The 22826-nt window shown below is 46.3% G+C and overlaps 1 protein-coding gene across 1 annotated transcript in view; it reads right to left on the bottom strand.

Annotated features, from left to right (window-relative positions):
* Positions 1-3891: 3891 nt before the first annotated feature.
* The window catches only part of LOC119520045 (L-amino-acid oxidase-like), a 30158-nt gene continuing 11223 nt past the window's right edge, over positions 3892-22826 (bottom strand). Inside the window, exons 2-7 of the mRNA XM_037817796.1 lie at positions 21248-21504; positions 16027-16139; positions 14941-15142; positions 12690-12758; positions 6651-6787; positions 3892-5439 (exon numbers count right to left, since the gene is read on the bottom strand). Coding sequence (XP_037673724.1) covers positions 4608-5439; positions 6651-6787; positions 12690-12758; positions 14941-15142; positions 16027-16139; positions 21248-21475 — 1581 coding nt within the window. The 5' untranslated portion in view covers positions 21476-21504 and the 3' untranslated portion in view covers positions 3892-4607. The remainder of the gene's footprint in view (positions 5440-6650; positions 6788-12689; positions 12759-14940; positions 15143-16026; positions 16140-21247; positions 21505-22826) is intronic.

Here is a 22826-nt window from a genome sequence, read left to right as displayed (position 1 = left end):
CAAACCCAATATACCACACCATTTAAATACTCATGTGATGTGATAAGCTCTCGCCCATGCTGTTGGGTGTACCTGCTGTCATCCACTGCATTGTAGCTAACTGCAGCCTGGCATTTCAAATGGCAAACACCCCGGTTTGGTTATCCATTCCCCAAGGATGGACACCTGGGTTGCCACCCGCTGTCCACTGCCTCAGTGGTGATGTGATGACCATACTTTACTGCCCCCTGGGATCCTGCGTGAGGATTTCTCCGGGATGCCAACTCAAGGATCAGTGCTGAGTTGAAAGGCCCAGCAAACCTTCCTTTGAGGAATAACTCCAGGTTGCTCTCCAGAAAGTCTACCTTAGTCTAGTGCTGCCAATAGACCTTTTGTGAAGATGGCAATGCGCTATATTTCTGCTGTCCAAGGTAGTAGCCATTAGAAGCATGTGGCTATTGAGTGTTGAAATGTGGCTAGTGTAACTGAGGAAAAAGATTCCAATTTTATTTAATTTTCATTAATTCACATTGAAATTGCAATAGCTGCATGCAGAGGAAATTCTACCCAGCCTTCAAGTTTCAGTTTGAAATCCTTCCTGATTCTCCAAAAGTTTTGAGAAGATTCTTCAGTTATATAAAATTGATGAATGAATGAAAGAGTAAACTAATGAATGAATGAGTGAATGAATGAATAAGGCAGGAAGGATGAACACCTAAATTTAATTGTGATTTTCTATAAGTGATGGGATTGTGAAAGATTTTAATTTTCTTTGTTATAATTTCCTGCATATTCTGAATTTTCTACCATAGTTACATAAAATTTATTAGTAGAAAAATAAAATATCTTATTTGAAAAACTGCTTATACCTCATACAAAAATTAACGCAAAATGGATCATACTGTACATGCGAAAAATAAAATTATAAAACTTTTAGAAGAAAATCTTAAGAAGTAGGGCTTGGTGAAGAGTTCTTAAACTTGACACCAAAAACATGATCCATTAAAGAAAAAAAGTCAATAAATTAGATGTCATCAAAATTAAAGGCTTCTGCTCTGCAGAAGACTCTGTTAAGAGGATGAAAAGACAAGCTGCTGACTGGGAGAAATATTTTCAAATTACATATTGGACAAAAGACTTATATATAAAATATATAAAGATTTCTGAAAACTCAACAGTAAAAACCAAGCAATCCATTTATCAAATGGGCAATTTTCATGAAGAAACATTTCACAGAAGAGGTTATATGGATGGAAAGTAAACACATGAAAAGATGCTCAACATCATTAGCTGTGAGGGAAATTCAAATTAAAACCACAAAGAGATATCATCACACACCTATCAGAATGGTTAAAATAAAAAATAGTAATAACAACAAATAGTGGTTAGCACGTGGAGAAACTGGATCAACCATACATTGCTGGTGGGAATGTAAAATGGTACAATCACTCTGAAAAACAGTTGTCAGTTTCTTTTAAAATTAAGTATGTAAATTCCATACCAACCAGCCATTGCACTCTGGGATATTTATCCCAGAGTAATGAAAATTCCTGTTCACACAAAAACCTGTATATGACTGTTCCTAGTAGCATTATTTATAATAGCCATAAACTGGAAACAACCCAAATATCTTTCAACAGGCGAATGGTTAAGTAAACTGTGGTGTATCCATGAAACGGAATACTACCCAACAATAAAAAGGAATGAACTGTTGATACACACAACAACTTGGATGGATTTCAGGGCATTATGCTGAGTGTAAAAAGTCGATCTCAGAAGGTCACATACTATATGATACCATTTATACAAACTTTCTTAAAATGACAAAATTATAGAGATGGAAAACATATTAGTGTTTGCCAAGGGTAGGGATGGTGGGAGGAGGGAATGGTTGCCAAGGAGATTAGGGATGGTGGGTGTGACTGTACAGGGGTAGCACGAGAGACGTTGGTAATGTGAAGGACTAGTTCTGTATCTTGACTATGGCGGTGGTTACACAGATCAATACATGTGAGAAAATGACATAGAACTACACACACACTTGATACTGATGTCAATTTCCTGGTTTTGATACTGTATGATAGCTATATGAGATGTAATCTCGGGGGGAAACTGGGTACAGGATACGTAGGACCCATCTGTACTATCTTTGCAACTTCTTATGAATCTATAATTATTTAAAAAAAAAACTCACCCTACATAATGGTTGACATTACACCTTAGCAGGAAGAAGCCCATCTCTGGGTTTCTGTTTTATTCCTGACACACACTTTTCATACTTAGTCGGACATATGATCAGATACGTCCCTAAGCTTGTCTTGAGATCATCGAAGGCAGCACTTGGGTCTGATTCACCAAATTTCAGAGCAGTTGCATGAGTGTTTGTTTAACACATGTGAACCTCATGCATGCAGTATTTCAGAATGAGGATTCTATGAAACTATGGGATCCAATGGTCCCTGTGGGGCTGGGATGCAAGTGAGGAGGGAGAAAGATAAGCACACTTTGTAGGGAGGTAGCTGTGGCCTGGATGGACAGTGTTGCACTGGTAATCTGCCATGTGGCCTCAGCACCCCTGCACATTTCTGCTGGGTATGCCTCAAATGCAAGGCTCTGACTGCTCTTTACATGGATCATTTCTCAGAGTTGTCTTTCAGCAGGCAGTCTTGAGGAATGAGGGAATTTCTGCCCCCCAACCCCTAAACAAAGAACAGGCTTGCTTACTACTTGCTCTGAGGTCAGTGTTCCCCAGCTGTGATGGAGGCTCACCCCATGTATCGTGCCCACCTGGGTCACTCTGTGTGACTGGCAGACTTAGGAGTATGGGGTGCTCATGCCAATCGCTGTTGTGAGTAATAACGTCTATTGTCTCTGATTCCGGAGTCTTGTGTCTTCTGCCCTCATCCATGAATCTGTGGCAGGTGAACTTGTTAGTTTGCAAGTAGGGTGAAATTCCTGATAGAGTGGGTTTCCTGGGTAGTGTGTTTTTTTGTCCCAGCCTTCAGAATCTAAAGAGAATGGCGCTGACTGAGCAGGTTTCGAAAGACTTCCTGAAATCTCCTTGTTGCCCCATGGTGATAAACTGTCCCCGCACCATCTAGCCAGCTGTCCCTCTCTTGTGGCCTTCTGGATAATTGTTCAGACCCCCCAAGAGGTCCCTTAGGGACAAAATTCAGACCACATTACTACCAGGTATCAGGCCCCTCTAGAACTCGTCTGCCAGCCTTCTCTGTATCAGTCTGCTTGAAAGACCTCATCAGCATCTACTCCATCTCTCTGCCTCTTTAATCCCCAGGGCTGCCAGGCAAGAAAGATACAAGGGAACATTTAGGGCTTTGGCCCTGTGCATTTTGAGGATTTTTATTCACTGAAGCATTCAGTATACCCATTACTGAATGTCTCCCAAGTTAATTGCTGATTATTTCAGGAACACACAAAAGATAATAAGATGGAACCTTTGGGCATAAAAGAAGCAAGAGGATTTGGAGTTAGATGGCTTGGTTTGGACCACTTTTTATAGTATTTGTGGCCTCTAGCAAGTTATTTAACCTCTTTGAGAATCAGTTTTCCTCCTCCTAAAATGGAGTCTTTAATACTAGAATATGTATATCTAGGTTGTTGTAATGACACACAGCAGCTTTGAACACCTTGCTGTTTGCACACATACGGTTGCCTCCAACGAAGTATCTAAGTTCCCAACTGCTCTAACAATTCACAGTCAAGGGAGGAGAAGTGCAGGAGAGGAAAGCTAGGGTTAGACTCAGATTAAAAGAATAGCAGCGGCATGAGGAAGCCCGGAGGAGACTCTTGGAAGCCAGGGGCCTGCCTAGGCCTCAGGACTCAGCTGTACAGTTAGTCTCACGCCTCCCAGAGTGTAGATAAAGCACTTGGCAACAGCCTTACATTCACACATGCTTTATTGTTTTAATCGCTACATCACATGTTGTTGTTTTTGTTGCTGTCATTAACACTGTTGACAGAGCCAAGGGCAAGATTTACCAGCCTTTGAAGCCGAATATTAGAGTCACTCCACTTCTTGGCCTCATTTGGCTTCCTTTGGTCTGGCATCTTTGGGCAAATGTGGAGATACAGCGAGTGTTAAATGCGATAAAATGGCCTCCTGCACTGGGCTTTGCCGGAAAAAGCCTCCTTTCTGAGAAGGGCTTGTCCAGAGACAAAACCACTTGACCTGAGGTTTCCCAAGAAAAAGGAACACACACAGCCTACACAGTTGCTGATAAGGAACTCTTGCTAATAAATCCGTTTTGGTCCAGTAGCTATAGCTTGTCACATTGGACAAGCACACCATACAAATCGATGTTTACCTATTGCCCACTTTGTAAGACCCCTTCCCCCATGCTAATTGGAAACTTAACATCAGCCAATCACTCTCTGCAGTGTTGACCCTATACGATCTCCCCTCTCACTCCCTCAGAGGAGCTCCCTTCTGCTTTCTGAATGGGATGCAGTCCTATTCATGAATCACTCAATAAAATTGTGAGATCCCCAATTGCATGAAAAGTGTTTGTTTGTTTGTTTGTTTGTTTATCACAAGATAGACTTCTAGACTTTTCCCAGTGGACCAAGGTGACTGCAATCACCCCAAAACCTGTTTGCCCTGAAGTTGCCTACAGCTCACTTTTGGACTGGGGCCGTTTTGGGTATGTGGGGCCCTTTGCCAGAGCTGAGAGCACAGACTCCTGGATGCTCTGGGAGGCCTTGAGACTGGATTTGATGGCCGTGTCTATCCAGCCATGGGCCAGGTCTGTGTGCTCGCCCACGAAATGGATGCGCCCTTCCGGCTGGCGGAGCTCATGGGCATAGTCCACGTACTGGTAGGGGGTGAAGCAGGTAAAGGCACCCATGGAATGCGTGTCCAGGCTCCAGTGCTTGACCGTGAAGTAGGGGCACAGCGCCCGGAGCTCCTCCTTGGGCCGCTGATGGACGGCGGCCAGGTCCTCCAGGATGACGTCCACCACTCGGGCATGGTCCATCGCAGTGAAGAACGAGGAGTCGTCATTCAGGGTGTAAGAGGCCAGGATGACCCCTGTGCCGTTGGGGAAGGTGTGGCTGGGGTAATAGATGTAGCGGGAAGGCCGGTCCGTGATGGACTTGCCCCCAAAGATGCCCTCACTCTCCCAGAAGGGCTCCGTGCAGGCCAGGAATACCTTGGAGCCACTGTTGTAGTGGACAGAGCGCAGTGCGTTCACCTTGGCTTTGGAGAGCGGTGGCCGGAAACGGAGGAGCCGGGCCGCCTTGGCCGTGGTGGCCACGATGACATAATCTGCAGTCAGACGCGCCCTGGGCTGCAGAGGGTCAGGCGTCTGGTACGTGACGTGGACGTGGTTGTCGGACGTCTCTACCTCTTTCACTGGAGAGTGGAGATGGACCGTCCCGGGCAAGAGGGAGTCATGCAGGGCTAAGGGGAGCTGGTCAAAGCCACCGGTAATTTCATCAAACCTGAGGAAGGACAGGCAAAACAAGGAGATGGAAACAAGCGGATGGACAAGGCCATGCAGAAAGTGGACCATTTGGACTGGACAGAGGCTGAGTTCTTTAAGGGACTTGCTCTGGTCCAGTGCTAGAGAGCTAAGCAGTTGGAAAAAGGAGAACCAGCTAGGCAAGGTGGTCATTATCTACAAGGAACTAGTAAAAGGAGCACCTCTGGGCAGGTACAGCCCTTTGCCAGGGTACAAGGCCCTCAGCCACTCCCCTTTCACCCCCTTGAGTGGTCATCTGAAGATGGGGCTCTAAAAGCTCAGCCCCAGGTCATGGCTAGGATTCCTGGGCACAGGGTCAAGAAAAACTCAAGAATTCACAGGTATTCTCAGCCCTTTCTACATAATGCCCTTGGAGAGAGCCTAGCAGGCTCAGTGCTATGAAGATCCCCCATTCAGTCTGACTTGGGCATCCTCTTTCCTTCCATCCTCCCCTTCAAGCAGGCCTTGGTTTGAATTCAAACTGATTTGCCCAGACTACAAATGTTGGGGGTTGGTAGAGTGAAGCTACTTGGGAAAGAAGAGGTCTGGATGTGCAAATAATTAAATGCATCGGTTGGCTCAGCTCTTCAGCACTCACAGACTGCCCTCTTGTAAATGTCCCAGCCTATTTTGTCAGGGTGGGGTCTCATGAACCTCTAGGGAAGACATATTGCAGTTTGTTTTATCTTTGCAGCCCCAGAATGCATGGCGAGCTGCCTGGGGTTGGGTGGCTGGACATCCACGATTAGCATCCTTCGTGCACCTTCCTGGGGCCCCCCTGCAAAGCCTCCTGGAGCAGAGCTGTGGCCACCATCTGTGCAGCATCTGTAGCTTCCTGGCAGGATTGGCCCTTAGCCAGTGGTTCTTAAAGTGGGGTTCCCAGACAAGCTGCATGTGCATCACTTTGGGAACCTGTTAGAAATGTGAATTCGCAGGCCCTAGGCCAGTTCTATTTAGTCAGAATCTCTCTCTGTGTGTGTGTATGTGTGTGTGGGTGGGTGGGTGTCAGCAATGCCAGCTCCCAGAGGATTCCCCTGCACACTGGAGTTTGAAAACCCCTGCATTCACCCCTCCCTCCCCGACCTGTTTCTTTCGGGACCCTCAGTCGATTTTGCTAGCTCTTTTGGTGAGTAACTGCCCGTTCTCCCACCTCCCATGCCCGCCCTCCCACCTCCCTGCCCCAGTTCCTACGGGAGCTTGTGGTAGAAGCAGACGAGGCCGAGCAGGGTGTCCGTGAAGGACTCGTAGTAGCCGGCATCGGTGTTCAGCAGGTCCCCGATCATCTGCACGGCCCCGCGGCTGAGGTTGCCCACCTTGATCAGGAACTCCTGCAGCCGCCCAGGGAGAGAAGGCAGGAGGGTCAGTGTCTGTTGGGCCCACAGCCCAGTCACAGCGAGGAACAGAATGGGACGGGGTGGAACAGCAGAACCAGGGCACACTCGGCCCGGCACTGGCAGGGCCGCCCAGGGGTCTGCCTGGCTCTCCAGGCTCTGCCAGTGGTGCTCAAAGTGCCCTCCTCATTCCTACCACCACGGAAAACAGCTCACACTCAGCCTCGCTCCGACACGCGGATGCTACTCTGAGTATGACTGTGGATTCACTCCTATAACCTTCATATATAATACTAAAAGGTAGCTTGTTACCTCCATTTTGCAGATGGGGAAACTGAGGCCCAGTCTCCCTGGTCACCAACAAGTATGTTGAGCCCAGCTTGGCTTCTCCGACCCTCCTGCAGGACCTGTGCCTTGCACCAAGCCAGGAGGAGCTGGGTATTGAGTATTTCTTCCCATCCTGCCCTCCTCTTCCCCTTCCCCCACCAGCCAGGCCACCCCACCAGCAAGTGACCGAGGTTCTGCGGCCCCCGGGTCCCCAGCCAAGGACTGTGCAGAGAACAGAGCTGGTGGCTGGGAAGGGGTCCACCGGTCAAGGTGACCAAGCCTCCCATTTGTCCAGGACGGAGGGCTTCCCTGGGTTGAGTCAGTCCCCTTGTCGCAGGTGCAGACAACCCCGAGGGTGAGCAGCCAGGGGCCAGCCCCGACGTGGCATTAGCCGGGGTGACGTGCCTCTCTCAGACAGGCTCCTTCAAAGAAGACAAGACGGCAGGGGCCGCCATCCAGGCATGGCAACCACAGTGACTGGAGAGATGCTGGAATATGCCAGGAATCTCTAGCTCACTGCGTTCTCCAGCCCCTGGATCCCTTTTCCCTCGTGGCTCCATCCCTCTGTCCGCTGCTTCAGAGGCACTGAATACACCAACGGAAAATGGCCAGACCACGTGTGGGATAATAAAACTCTGTCCACAGCCTCTGTGGCAATCGGCTTGATCAATAACTACCAGCTCCTCTAATTTTGCTAAAAACAGAACAAAGGGGAAGGAACTCTAAACCATACCTGTAACTCCCCTGTCTTCCCTGCCTCGTCCTTCCCCCATAGCTGCCCTAAGGGCTCTTGAGCCCTCCGGAAAAATGGCCTGTCCAGGTTCCTTTAAAGAGTAAGTATTGTATGGAAACTGGCTGCCCACCAGAGCAGAATTTAAACCTTGGCCCTGAACTGAATTAAGAGCTATAATGAAAGATTTCCTCAAATAAGACCAGCAAAAGTTCATAAAAGAATTTAAACTTCTTTTGGGTGCATTTGATCCAGGATTACTGGAACTTTATTAGCTTGTACACATGTTGGTCAGAACCTCAGATGTTAAATCCCAGATGGCAAAAGCTGGTTGGAAGCAGAAAGGGACCTACAAGATTTCCCTTCCATAATAAACCCGAAAGCCAAATAGGCCTGAGAAACAGGGCAAGGATTGTACATAATTACATGCCAAGGCAAAGAAAATCTTCAAAGTTCCCTCCACAAATTATGACGGAAAAGCATTAGACCTCATATTAAATAAATAACCTCAACTCATTCCCTCTGCCAAGAACAAAAATTCTAATGAAATGTAAGAGTGGAGCACGGAGAGAAGGCCAGGTCTTTCACATAAACTAATGAGTTTTGTATTTCCGTATTTCTGTGATTTTGTGATGTCTGACTCACTGACTCTATAAGCTCTCTATTTGTGTCTGTCACTATGTTTAAGGTATATTTCCATGCCTCTGGATGATAATACCAAATAACATATCAAAATCCTTAAAAGAGCTCTATTCAAATTGCTTAAAGAAAAATAAGTGCTATATAAAAATTAATATTTCTAAAGCCCCAGAAATTGAACTTCCAATACTTACAAATGTAAAAAGAGTATTCATAGAATTCAATGCAAATGTTTTAAAAATTCAGGTGCACATAATCTAGGTAAACCTTTGGCAAACAGAACAGTTTAATATTGTTAGTTAAATAAAAACAACTATGTCTTCTGAGTTATCGATGTTAAGCAATTAATAACAAGCAATTTCACACTGTAATAGGCTGAAGTCTGCTTGGAAACATTCTTCCTAAATTTATTCAGGTTTACTGATGAAATAAGCTAGCATTGTATTTACTAGATGCTTAAATGTGAAAAAATATAAGTTTGTGTTTATTATGAGTTATTATTCTGACAAGCTTTATTTTAAGTGTTATTGTGTTTTGTAGAATGTTGGCTTAAAGACAATTTCTAAGATCTTTTGGGGAACCTAAGTATGTAAGATATGCAGGATGATATTTTTTGTTAAGGAAAAACAGTAGTTTTGTCCTAAGGTAAATTGACTGAATGTTGGAGAATGAGAAACAGGAAAGTGTAGGATAAAACGCAAATATCCGGATGTAGAAAGTTGTAGAAGGTTTGTAGAAGAGAATTTTATTTGTCATGGTCACTGCTAAGATTTGATAGGCTTATTAATAAGAGTCTTTGAAGGGCTTTCATATAAAACACTATATTCATATAAAACTAGAATTTGATTTTCTGTCTGTTAAAATGAATTTTTTTTCAGATTATTGGTCTGCTCTTAGAAGTTTTAGAAGGTTTTTCTTAACCATCTGAGTAACGTGCCTAAAAGGCAAAGATTCTATGTCATATCAAAATAATATCCTCATGGATATTTATAGTGACCTTATCATCCTTTGTTAAGAGAATATCTTCTCACTTTCAAAAGAATTAAGTTGTTTCCTTTTTTTTATCATTATGTTACCTCCTACATTTACTTTTATTGTCACTTTATTAAGTAGGTAACCAGCAATTATTTATTAATGATCTATGATCCTATTTAGGCAATTGTTCAAACCTCCTGACTTTTGACAATTGCGTTCTCAAAATCAAACCCTAAAAGATTTCTTTATTTCAAACTCTCTTTGGGATTTTCCAGAGGTCTCCTGGAAAATCTCAAAGGATTTGTTCTTTCACCTTATTAAAAGAGAGGTACTAGAAATAGTTAGGTTCATTTGATATGTGTTGTCATGGGAAGTGTTGTCAAATTAGAAGACATTTTCTGACCTACCATTGGTTAAATATATATGAGTAAAATGTTATTCATATAAATATGTAGAGTTTATATAAAATAAGGACATTTCAATTATGTTCTCACTGTCAATGATATGTCGATACTGATCTGCATATTAGACAACAAAATTATGTTACTGGTCATAATTTTAGTTATTGTTTTAAAAAATGCTACATGCCAGGAAAATGATCAAATTTCCTTCTCAGTTACATTGTTTTCCTCTGATACCTGCCTGAAAATGTTTGCAATCACCTACAAGTCAGAGTTTCTTCTTCAGCAAAAAAGAAAAGATAAAGGGATTTTAAACAAGAAGCAAGTATATAAATGATGTTCCATCTATCAATTAACATAAGCCTAATAAACAGTAAAAGTGGGTTGTGGTCAAACACGTCTAGCAACAGAGACCTTTTGGAAATCTTCAGCTGAAGTTTATATAGCTACCCCCTTCCGTAGGATGTGGATATGTCCTTGTGATAGTATGTTAATTTTCTGGAAGCACAGAGGCTTTTACTTGTCACAAGGCTATAGCCCTCACAGTAGCTAAACAACTATTAGATTTTGTTTTCCCCACCTGGGGAATTCCTGCTGTGCTCTCAAGTCATAGAGGCCCCCAGCTTACTGGAACTATAATCAAGGAACTTTGCAAGGTCTCACCTATTAACCCGGAGCCTCACTGTCTCTACCATACTCAATTGTCAGGAAAGGAAGAAAGAACACAGGATATCTTAAAATTAAATTAGCTAAATTATTTGAATCCCTCCCACTACCTTGGCCCAGGGTTCTTTCCTTAGTCCTGATGGCCAAAAAACACAGGCTAACTCTCTGTGATAGCATAATGGGGAGGCCCATAAGGGTTATTGTTTCTCCTACTTTACCAGAATCTAGCCTATTATTATGTAAAATCTACTCATAATCCATCAAAGACTTAAATATAAGAGCCATAACTAGAAACTCCTAGAAGAAAACTTTAGCAAGCATTTTCAGGACCTTGTGTTGGGCAGTGGTTTCTTAGACTTTACACTCAAAGCATAAACAACAAAATAAAAAAAATATGATTGGGACATCAAAATTTAAAACTTCTGTGCATCAAAGGACTTTATCATTAAAGTAAAACAACAACTTACACAATGGCAGAAAATACTTGGAAACCACATATCCAATAAGGGTTTAATATCCAGAATATATAAAGACTCCCTTAACTCAAAACTCAACAACAAAAAGACAAATGACCCAATTAAAAAATGGGCAAAAGAGCTGAAAAGGCATTTCTCCAAAGAAGACATAGAAATGAACTTAAAGCATAGGAAAAGATGCTTGCCATCATTAGTCATCAGAGAAATGCAAATCGAAATCACAATGAGATACCATTTCACACCCACGAGAATGGCTAATGTTAAAAATAAACAGAAAAATGCAAGTTGAAGAGGATGTGGAGAAGTAGGGACACTCAGTCAGTGTTGGTGGGAATGTAAAACGGTGTAGCCACTGGGGAAGACAGTTAGTCAGTTCCTCAGAAAGTCAAGTATAGAATTACCATATGACCCAGCAACCCCACTATCTAATATATACCCCAAAGAATTGAAAGCAGGGACTCAAACAGATATTTACACACTGATGTTCATAGTGGCATTATTCACAATTGCCAAAAGATGAAGGCAATCCAAGTGTCCACGAACTGAAGAAAGAATGGATAGACAAAATGTGGTATATACACACAACGGAATATTACTCAGCCATGAAAGGAATGAAGTTGTAATGCCTGTGACAACATGGATGAACCTTGAAGACATCATGTTGAGTGAAATAAGCCAGACACAAAAGAACAAACATTGTATGACCACACTGCTATGAAATCACTAGAATAAGCAAACTCATATAATCAGAATCTAGAATATAGATTACAAGACGATGGGCAGGGGGTAAGGAATAGGGAGTTAAGGCTTTAAATGTACAGGATTTCTACTTGGGATGATGGAAAGTTTTGGTAACGGATGGTGGTGATGGTAGCAAACATTGTGATGGTAATTAACAGCACTGAATTATATATTTGCATGTGGTTAGAAGGGAAAATGTTAGGTTGTATAAATGTTACTAGATTAAAAATTAAAAAAAAAAAAAATCCAAGGAATTTCACAACACAGTGAACCCTAAGTTAACCCATGGGCTATGGTTAATAGCACAATTACAAAAATGCGCTTTCATCAATTGTAACAAATGTACCACACCAATGCAAGAAGTTAATAATATGTGATCTATGGGGTCCCTGTATTTTATGCATTATTTTTCTGTAAACTGAAAACTTCTCTAATAAAGAAAAAAAAACAAACTATTCCTGCACTCACGGAGCAGCCCTTCTAGCAGGGGGTACAGACCACCCACGAGTTAAACAAGTAAAACATCCAGTGTGACCATGTTGTGGAGATCAGAGCTGGGTAAGGTGGATGAGAAGGGACTGCCGGGGTGGAGAGAGGGAAAGCCTCAACTCAAAGGGGATATTTGAGTAATTTCAGGCAGAAGAAACAGCCAGTGTACAGGCCTCGAGGGAGGGAGGGCTCGGTGTAGTTAAGAAGCAGGAAAGAGGTCGCGGCGTCTGGAGCAGGTGAGGGGCGGAGGGGGCCGCGTGGCTCCGGGCTGAGGAGGCTGCAGAGCAGGGGAGGGCGAGTCTGTGCACAGGTGCCCTCTGGCCGTGGGCTGGGGACGGGGAGTCGACGGCTGAGCGGCCCTGCCTCCTGCTAGCAGCCCGAGAGGGGGCTGGTGGCCCTGCCCTGACGACAGGGTGGGGTGTGGGCAGTGGGAGGAGGGGGTCCCGGGTACTGACCTTGGTAGAGAAGGAGTCGTATTTCTCCAGCACCTGGCTGCAGGTACTTCCCTTCAGCTCCTCCACCACCTGGGCACAGGGGAAAAGGGAAAGGCATGCTGGAAAGTGGTGCCCCCATCAGACGTGCAGTGCCCACGGTGCCCCTCACCCCCTCTGAGCCCCTCGTCCCCTCTGTGCCCCTCATCCCCTCTGTGCCCCTCGCCCCCTCTGAGCCCCTCGCCCCCTCTGAGCCCCTCGTCCCCTCTGTGCCCCTCGCCCCCTCTGAGCCCCTCGTCCCCTCTGAGCCCCTCGCCCCCTCTGTGCCCCTCGTCCCCTCTGAGCCCCTCGCCCCCTCTGAGCCCCTCACCCCCTCTGTGCCCTGCACCCTTTACTCCTAATTGTGTGCACATGTGAGACCTGGGAGCTGGGACCATGTCCCTCAACTAGATGAATTCAGATGGTGAAAACATAATCCCCAGCACTGGGCAAACTACGTGCAGGTGGGGACAGGATGCCCCCTTTATACTGGGAGATCTGGGAGGTGGGGAGTCTACCTCCTTGTTTCTGTGTGGGGCACATTTCTTTAGGCTTAACAAGGTCATGGTGAGTGACATGGGAATGGCTGGGATGCCTGGTTGTGGTGGTTTGGAGCTGTATGTACCCCAGAAAAACATAATGTTAAATCTAATCCATTCCTGGGGTGTGAGCCTATTGTAAGCAGGACCTTTAGATAAGGCTATTTCGGTTAAGGTGTGACCCACCTCAGTTAGGATAGGTGTTAATCTTATTGGAGTCCTTTATAAGAGAATGAATATGAGACAGAGAAAACCACAGAAGCAAGAAGCTGAAAGCAATGAAACCCAGGAGAGAAGGGAGAGACCAGCAGACGTCACCATGAGCCTTGCCATGTGGCAGAGGAGCCAAGGATCGTTGGCAGCCAGTCTTTGGGAAGATGCATCACCTTGATTGATGATGCCTTGATTTGGACAGTTTCCTGGCCTCAAACTGTAAATGAATAACTTCCCACTGTTTAAGCCAACCCCATCTCATCGCATCTGCTTTAGGCAACCTAGGAAACTGAAACACCGGTCCCACTGAGCTGCTAATGAAGGCTGCAGTTGAGCAGTCCAAGAGCAGGGCCGGGCAGGAACAGAACTGCTTGGGAAACCCAGGACCCACGGGCAGGGCCCATGTGAGAGTGCTCCTGTGAAAGAGCCTGGCTGCCACCCCAGGGAGGTGAGTGAACATCAGCCAGAGAGAGAAAGCTGATCAGGTATGTCTGGCATCACCCCTTCTTCTCTACCGAGTATCTACAAAGACAATGCCGATAATCCTGACACCACACGTCCAGCCCTGTTCTTTTCACACGCTCTCATCTCATCCTCACAACAAACCTGTGGTTGCTTTACAGAAACGGGGCTCAGGGTTGGTGAGTATCTTGCTCAGGTTTACATGGCCAGTAATGGATTCAGTTGTGTCCCCCCAAAAAGATGTGTTCAAGTCCCAACCCCAGGTCTTTGAGAATGTTATTAGGTGAAATGAGGTCAGACTGCGTTGGGGTGGGCCTTAATCCAGTAGGACTGGTGTCCTTATAAGAAAAAGAAATGTAGGCACAGACAGAGAGAAGACGGCCATGGGAAGGAAGCAGAGATGGAGTTAGGCCATAAGCCACCCCCAGAACCCTAGAGAGTTCATGCACAGCATGGCCTTGGAGACACCTTGATTTTAGACATTGAGCCTCCAGAACTGTGAAACAATAAACTTCTATAGTTTTAAACCACCCAGTTTGTAGGTCTTTGTTACAGCAGCCCTGACAAACGAAGACACAGGCAGAAGCGTCTGGAGCAGCATTTGAATCCGGACTCTGACTTCTAGGTCACCTGCCTTACGGAAAGACTTGCCAGGATGGTTTTAATGCCAACGATTTTGTTTTCTGCCCAAGTTCCATGTCAGTGCTGGGATGTGTCTATGGAAACGGGTGGAGACGTTTGGAGGTCTGAGCCTGTGTAATGACTGCTGAGCACATGTCTGAGTTGGGGGTGTGGTGGGGTGGCTGTGGGACAGGGAGGTAAAGTGGGCAAAGACCAGAGTGGGAGAGCCCTCCTACCGGCGGGGCTAGGGTCTGGGGCAGGGGTCCTCTCACCCAATCTGGATAAACGAGAAATAGACTTGAGGAAGCCGAGGCCCTGTAGCGTCAAGGGCTCAGCTGCAGTGACCCTGTGGACGTGGCAGTCATGTCTGGGGACCATCCTGCTCCCTGCCTGCTACTCACCTTCTCCAGCGACATGGCGAACAGCTGTTCTGCTGTCTTTCCCTCCTCGTCCGCCCTGAGCTTGTAGCCCAGCAGGTGGGGATTGGCGTGTACCTCCCCTGTCTGCTGCCGCACCCCGTTGACCATCACCCAGGTCTGGTTGTTTGCGAAGATGAACTCATTGAGTTTCAGTCCAAACTTCCTGATGAATTCACGGGCGAGTCTGTGGGGTGAGTCAGAGAGGGCTGGGGCTGGGACACAGAAGCTCCTGGCCTACCCTGCTTCCCCAGATCACTCCTCCAGTTCCTGGTGGAGCCTTCAGCTTTCCCCTTCCCGGGCTTTCAAGGATTTATCGGGGCCACTGGAGCCCCTGACCACAGCTCTCAACCCCAGGCCTTGATCTGCAGATGGGCTCTGAGACATCTCGGTCACCACGCTAATGAGTTGTGGAGCCAAGTGGGAACCTGGCATCCCGGTTCCCCGGGCTCAGCACACCACGCTGCCCCCCCCCCCCCCACTGACTGGTTGCACCGAATCTGCCTCCATCTCCAGCCTCAGTCTGCGCCACTCGTGGGCTTACCCTTCCCAGACGCGTGGGCATCATTCCCAGTCACCACTCTGAAGGGCAGGGTCTCCCATGTAGAAAGCTCCCCACGAGCCGATGCCCAGTTGCCACTCGTGGAGCCCCAGCCTTCCCCTAGCACGCCAGGTCCTTCCCAGATATCACCCCGTTCCTGCCAGAAGACATCTCATCTTTCCCGTCAATAGCAAACTTCTAATAACCCCTTGCGCAAGCAGACTGCCTTTGCATTTCAATCCCAGTGACCTGCAATCCTCAAAACAGCTTTCTAGGCAAGCAGAGCAGAGATGGTTATGCCTTTAATTAAGAAAGTATTGGTGCTGGCAGAGGTTCAGGGATAGGCCTGGGGCCATAGAATGACCCAGAACAGAATCTGAACCACAGGTGTGGCGTCCTCCCAGCGGGCAGTCACCCAAGGCTTTGGTGAAAGGATTGCGCCTGTCACTGGGCGTCCCGGCCCCTGTGCTGACTGCCCAGGCCCCGGCCTTCTCTCCTGTCCCCCCAGCCCCAGCTCTCCCGATCCTTACCTGTGGTTGGCAGCAATTCTCATGGCACCCAGCTCTGCGTACCACTGTGTTCCGGGCACTCTGTGCGTCTGTATTCTGCCACCTACACGCTCCGAGGCCTCCAGGACCGTCACCTGGAAAGACAGCCCTTTCCTGACCTCACCAAAGCCGATCACATCCCCTCTGTGGGAAACTGAGTCTTCCATGTTGCCTGAGGCATATCTAGGGTGGTGGCTTAGAGCCATGCGGGCTGCCCTGTAAAGATATGTGTCTTGTGACTATGACCACAACGTTTACTATTGTCCTAAACCTAGATTGTTCCTTCTGATATGCAACAGGATGTAAACATAGGTGTCTGGTGGGCTCTCCCGAGCCTGAGGACATTTAGCATAGACTCCCCGATCTTCTGAAATAAGTAACTGGAGCAAAGGTGCATTATTGTCCATTTAGCACGAGATGCAGTGGGCCCCCTGCTCCCTTAATTCTTAATTCTTAATTCTTAACTTTGTGTCTGTGTCCAAAGAACCGGACCTGGTTCCTGACAGAAGAATTGCTTGAAGGAAGGGGGTACAGCGGGGCTGGAACTCGGGGGGAGTGACGGCCGTGTTTGTCTGCGTTCCTTGTAGAACGACCCCGAGCATTATCAGCAGGGTAATGGGTAATGTTGAAGGACACAATAAATATGTTTCCTATATTTCCCTCTTACGGCAGCTGCTGTGGGCCAGCGGTGTCAAGGTGGGGGAGTCACAAATCTTAGAATTGCTGCAGGTTATTGAAAAATTCTGCTCTTGGTTCCCTACGCTTGGCTCCCTTGAATTGCATGACTGGGAGCGGGTAGGTAAGCAATTGAAACAAAAACATATGCAAGGAGTTGATTTACCTGTTACTATTTGGTCTACTTGGTCTTTAATTAAGTCTGTTCTTGAGACTTTAAAAACTGATGCTGATGAGGAAGAATGTGAGTCTGATGACAATACTGGTCCCAATCCTCTTTCTGATGATGATAAGGGTAAAAAAGATCCAGTAAAATCTGCTGAAGTTTTTTATTCTTGCCAATGCCCAAAACCTCCTTCTGCGCCTTGCTGGAAGGAATGGCCCCCGCCTCCTCTGCTGCCTCTTTCTGAGCATAGCTGTAAACCTGCCCGCCTCTCAGGCGTACAGCAGGGCCTGGCAGAGGCCAGGTGGCATGGAGATCTGGAGGCCATGTGCTGTCCCTCCACCAACTCCAAGCCCTCCGTCTTGGAGCTTTCCCCAGCTACAGCAGGGAGCGCAGCGTAGACCTCACTGCCAACGCTGAGGTATGTCTTCTCCCCATTAATCCTGTTAAGGTCCCCACCAGCTATTATGGCTGCTTACCTAAAGGGATGGTGGGTCTTTTGCTTGGGTGCAGTTCTCTCAATCTTAAGGGTATTTGTGTACACACTGGAGTCATTGACTCTAACTATACTGGGGGAATTCAGGTGGTCATGTCTTCTTCTATTCCATGGACTGCCCATAAAGGTGAAAGAATTGCTCAACTTTTATTATTACCTTATGTACCTGTTGGTTCCTCCTCTAAAAATCAGGAAAATGGAGAATGTTAACTGACCTAAGAGGTGTTAATGCTGTCATTCAGCCCATGGGACCTTTACAACCTGAGCTCCCCAATCCTTTCAGCATGATTCCTGAAAACCGGGCTTTAGTGGTCATGGATATTAAAGACTGTTTCTTTTCCATCCCTTTAGCTGATCAAGATAAGGAAAAATTTGCTTTTACTATTTTATCACTTAACAATAAAACCCCTTGTAAACGATGAAGGTTTTACCACAAAGTATGCTAAATAGTCCTACAATATGTCAATATTATGTTGACTGTGCCTTACAGCCTGTCTATTTAAATTTTCCTAAAGCTTATATAATCCATTATATGGATGATATTTTGTGCTCTGCACCTCAGGACACTGAAGTAGAAGCTTTGTTCTATGCTGTTCGAAAAGCTTTACAGGATGTAGGATTGCATATTGCTACTGACAAAGTGCAACGTACTTTGCCTGTACAGTATTTGGGTTCTAGTATCAATAGACTTACAATTCAACCCCAAAAAGTACAACTCCACAGAGATGCTGTTACCACCTTAAATGATTTACAAAAACTACTAAGGGATATTAATTGGCTTTGCCCCAAAGTAGGTATAGCTAACTATGAGCTTTCCAACCTATTTTCTCTCCTTTGTGGGGATTCAAAATTAAACAGCCCTAGATCTTTCACTTCAGCTGCAGAGAAGGAATTACAATTAGTGGAAGCTAAAATTCAACAAGCTCAGATATCCCGTGTTGATCCTACACAATCTTTATCTCTACTTGTCTTTTCCACTCCCAAATCCCCCACAGGCTTGCTTTTGCAAAATGATAAGCTTGTAGAATGGATCTTCTTGCCCAATTCCTCTGTAAAATCCATTTCCCCTTATCTATATCTCTTAGCTACTTTAGTTGCTCAAGCCAGAAAAAAGGCAAAACAACCCAATGGTTTTGACCTTCGTTTAATTGTGCTCCCTATAACTGCTAAAGAACTCTCAGTTATTTTGCAACAACATCTAGCTTGGCAAATTGCTCTAGCTGACTATGTTGGCCAGGTGGATAATCATTATCCAAAAAATGATCTTTTCCAGTTCATTTGACGTACACAATGGATACTGCCCAAGTACACTTCTTGTGAGCCTTTAATCAATGCTCCCATTGTTTTTACTGATGGGTCATCTAAAGGTTGAGCTGCCTACACTGGCCCTAAGTCCAAAGTTTTAGATCTTCCTCATTTCTCTGCCCAGAAAGCTGAACTGGCTGCTGTAAAAGCCGTCTTAGCACATTTTTCTGAGGCTGTTAATATTTTATCTGATTCTGCCTATGTTGTTCATGTAGCTAGTAAAATTGAAACAGCATCCGTTAAGCAACAGTTGCCTCCTTGTTTATATAACCTTTTTCTTGAGCTACAATCAGCTATTCGCACTCGTGTATCTCCTTTTTATATTACCCATATTTGTTCTCATACCAACCTCCCAGGCTTAGCAGCTGCAATGCTGCTGCAGATAAATTATTACTGCCTATTATTTCAGAAGCTTCTCATTTTCACTCGCTTACTCATCTTAATGTGCAAGGACTCATGGCTCGATTTTCGCTTACTAGAACACAAGCTAAAGATATTGTTTCTTCTTGTCCTAATTGTCAACTGCTTATTGCTCCACCTTTGCAGGATCCTGGTGTTAACCCTCATGGTCTAGCCCCCAATGATTTATGGCAAATGGATGTTACTCATATCCCTTCCTTTGGCCGCTTAGCCACTGTTCATGTCAGCATTGACACGTACTTTGGCTTTCTTTGGGCCACAGCACAAACCGGTGAAACATTTCGACATGTTCGTACTCACCTTTTTGCCTGTTTTGCCTCTATGGGCTTGCCCCGTGCTTTAAAAACTGATAATCGCCCAGCCTATACATCTGCAAAATTTGCTACTTTTACTACAACTTGGGGCATTCATCATACCACTGGTATTCCTTATAATCCCCGAGGACAAGCTATTGTTGAGCGTGCCCATCACACTTTAAAAACTATGTTAACAAAACAAAAAGGGGGAGGTGATGGAACTTCCCATGAACAATTATCAAAAGCTTTATTTACTTTAAATTTTCTAAATTTTTATGAAAAACTGGGTGGCACTGCCGCCGAACGACATTTTCCAGCTGAAAAGACAACACTGAAACATTATTTCCAGAAAGCACCTCCTATATGGTGGAAAGATGTGCTAACTAATGAATGGACAATGGGTACTTTACTAACATGGGGAAGAGGTTATGCTTGTGTTTCCCCAGGTGACGGACGAGCACCACTTTGGATACCGGCCCGACGACTGAAGCCGTACCATGAACCCAGCAAAGAAAGGAAAATTCCTATGGGACGTCGAGCCACCAGTGATGCAGTTTCAGGGTCTGACGCTGACGACAACAGTGATCAGGCCAACACCCCAAACTAGGGAAGCCCGACATCCAACTTGGGGTCAGATAAAGAAATTATGTCAGGATGCTGAAAAACAAGTCCAACGAGACAAGCTGCCTATGACAGGTTCTAACCTGACGGCAGCAATGTTGGCTCTTATTGCTATTGCTGTGAGTATATCTCCAGCATGTGCTCATTCTGGAAATTATACCTATTGGGTTTATATTCCTAACCCCCCATTGCTGCAACAAGATATAAACATTGGCAATGCAAAAGAAAACAGTTCGTTCAGTTTTCCCTCCTCCTTATTTTGGCTGCCTGGGTCCAAACCATTGTCGGGCATGGAGGCCAGGGGGCATAGGCTGTCAAGGAGACAAAACTAACCCTCTTGGGGGGCGTTGCCCCTCCCTTACATCACCCTGTATGGCCCCGGAGGATGGCTGCTTAGCCAGAGATGGGTAAGATTCCTCAGGGAAGGAACAATGTAAGACAGGGACAGTCACAGAGGGGCCATCAGGAGAAAACTTGGGGGCCAACAGAGGTGGGGCACAGAACCTCACCCCCTCAGCTTTGCAAGGGTCTGAACCCTCACCCCTTTTAAGGGAGGTCTCCTGCCCCCATGGCTACTTTGTTTCCCACACCCGGCTCAGATCGGAGCCCAAGTGGCAGACAGAGATCTGGCCAGCGGCTAAAATAAAAAGGGGGACATGTTCCATGTTGCCTGAGGCATATCTGGGGTGGTGGCTTAGAGCCATGTGGGCCCACCCTGTAAAGATATGTGTCTTGTGACTATGACGACAACGTTTCCTATTGTCCTAAACCTAGATTGTTCCTTCTGATATGCAACAGGATGTAAACATAGGTATCTGGTGGGCAGAGCCCGAGGACATTTAGCATATACTCCCTGATCTTCTGAAATAAGTAACTGGAGCAAAGGTGCATTATTGTCCACTTACACGAGATGCAGTGGGCCCCCTGCTCTCTTAATTCTTAACTTTGTGTCTGTGTCTCATTCCTGCACCGCCCTGTCAGCAACACCCCTCCACCCTCTTCTGTTGCCTGTTGGCAGGCGGTCCAGCTCCCACAGCCCTTTCATGTCCCTTCCCAAAGTCTTCCTCTGGTTATGGGGTTTACAACCTAGGAGTCAGACCAACTAGCTCTCCTCATCCTTCTACATTTACCTAGATTCCTAAACCCAACCCTCTGCTCCAGCTTCCTGGGGCCATCCCACTTGCCTCTCTCCCCGCACCCAGAGCCCTCCTGCACTCCGTAGCGTACCTGGTGGCCTGCGTCTTGCAGGACCTTGGCAGCGGTGAGCCCGGCTATGCCTGCCCCAATCACCACTATGCGTTTCCTCTCGGCCGTCTGCCCCAGTCCGTGTCTTGCCAGCTGCACCAGCTCTTCGTACTGGGGGTCCTCAAAGCATTTTAGAAGCTGGTTGTCAAAGGCCTGGATGCCCGTGGTTAGCAGGGACAGGAGCACAAGTACCAGGCACCGGGGGCCCATGGCTGGGGAGACAGCAGTCACGCAAGCATCTGGGGGTTAGGGAAGCCCAGGCTGGTTTTAATACCCTGGACACAGGTTATATTGCTGCACCCGTGATGCAACATCACATCACTCCCATTCCCCTTCCTCCTTTACCATTGGCACATCAGTCCTGGGGCCTGCCACACTCACCCCACACCCCTCCCTGCTGACCATCGCTAGCTTGTTGCACGTCCCACTCGGGGAGTGACACCATCCAGGAGGCTGGGACAAACAGGTAGAGTAGGCCTGCCCCTCTTTCCCCCCTCCTGGAGTCAACAGAATGTACTGCTGTCTGGTTATCGCAGTGAGGTTTCGAGCTCTTCTGTAGCTGGGGGATGATGTGGGCAAGGTTGGACATTATTTAATAATACCAGAAAGGATCTGCAATATGCATGGCAGATCTTTTCTGAGACCCAGAGAACCACTGGCTTTTCCACTCGTCAGCCTCATTTTCCAGAGACCCTCACCTTGCTGAGATTAAAGAATATTCCAGATGGTGAATCTGCATTTCCAACAGCTGCCTCTGGATATTTGCTTGTTCCTTCCTGTCCTGCTCCAGGGAAGGACTCACTATAACTCCTCAGCTCTGTTTCTCACAGCCTTCCCTCTGGGATCCTAGGAAAGCTTCCATTTTTGTTTTTCTTGTTTTCTTACTGTTCTTTTTAAAACTAATGTCTGTGGCCTCAATTCCCTCCGAGTCTTTTGCCACCGAGTGGAACTCTAGAGGGGCTGGCCGTGGCCTGACTCACCCCCACACACCCTAAGAAATGTGTATTTGTTTTTTCGTGTGTATCCATACAGGTAATATGTGAATGTACCACTTCTTCCAATCTCAAGATTTGTTTAATTGGAGCCACCTCTTCTCCTTCTTTTATGATGAAGACAGCATTGCGGCATTGCAGACAATGGAAAAACACAGGGATGAATCATTTGTTTTTTTTGTTAGCTACCCTGAAGTACTTTTTGAGTCCTCCCTTCCCTGAGTCTCTGCATCCAGGGTTTCCAGCTCTGTCAGCTCTGCCCTCCGAGGGCCGCTCTCACCTGCACCCTGCCCTGCCTTGCCAAGTTTCCCTCCCCAGCGTAGCCAGGACGTGCTCGCTCCTGCCCTGGCCGCTGTCTCTCGTCTCTCCCTACCAGCCCCTGTTTTCTCTTGGCTACCTCCATAGTGATGGTCCTGAATGCAAGTCACCCCTTGCTTTGAACCCCCTCTTCCTGTGCTCCTAGGAGACTTTGCCCTCCTTTCTCCAAAAGCTCTATTTTTAAATGATTATGCATTTATTTGTTCTGCTCACCTGCAAGCTCTATGATATCAGGGCACTTCGTTCCTTAT

The sequence above is a fragment of the Choloepus didactylus genome, chromosome 24 (genome assembly GCF_015220235.1).
Source record: "Choloepus didactylus isolate mChoDid1 chromosome 24, mChoDid1.pri, whole genome shotgun sequence".
NCBI lineage: Eukaryota > Metazoa > Chordata > Mammalia > Pilosa > Megalonychidae > Choloepus > Choloepus didactylus.
This window is presented reverse-complemented; position numbering and strand designations above follow the sequence as displayed.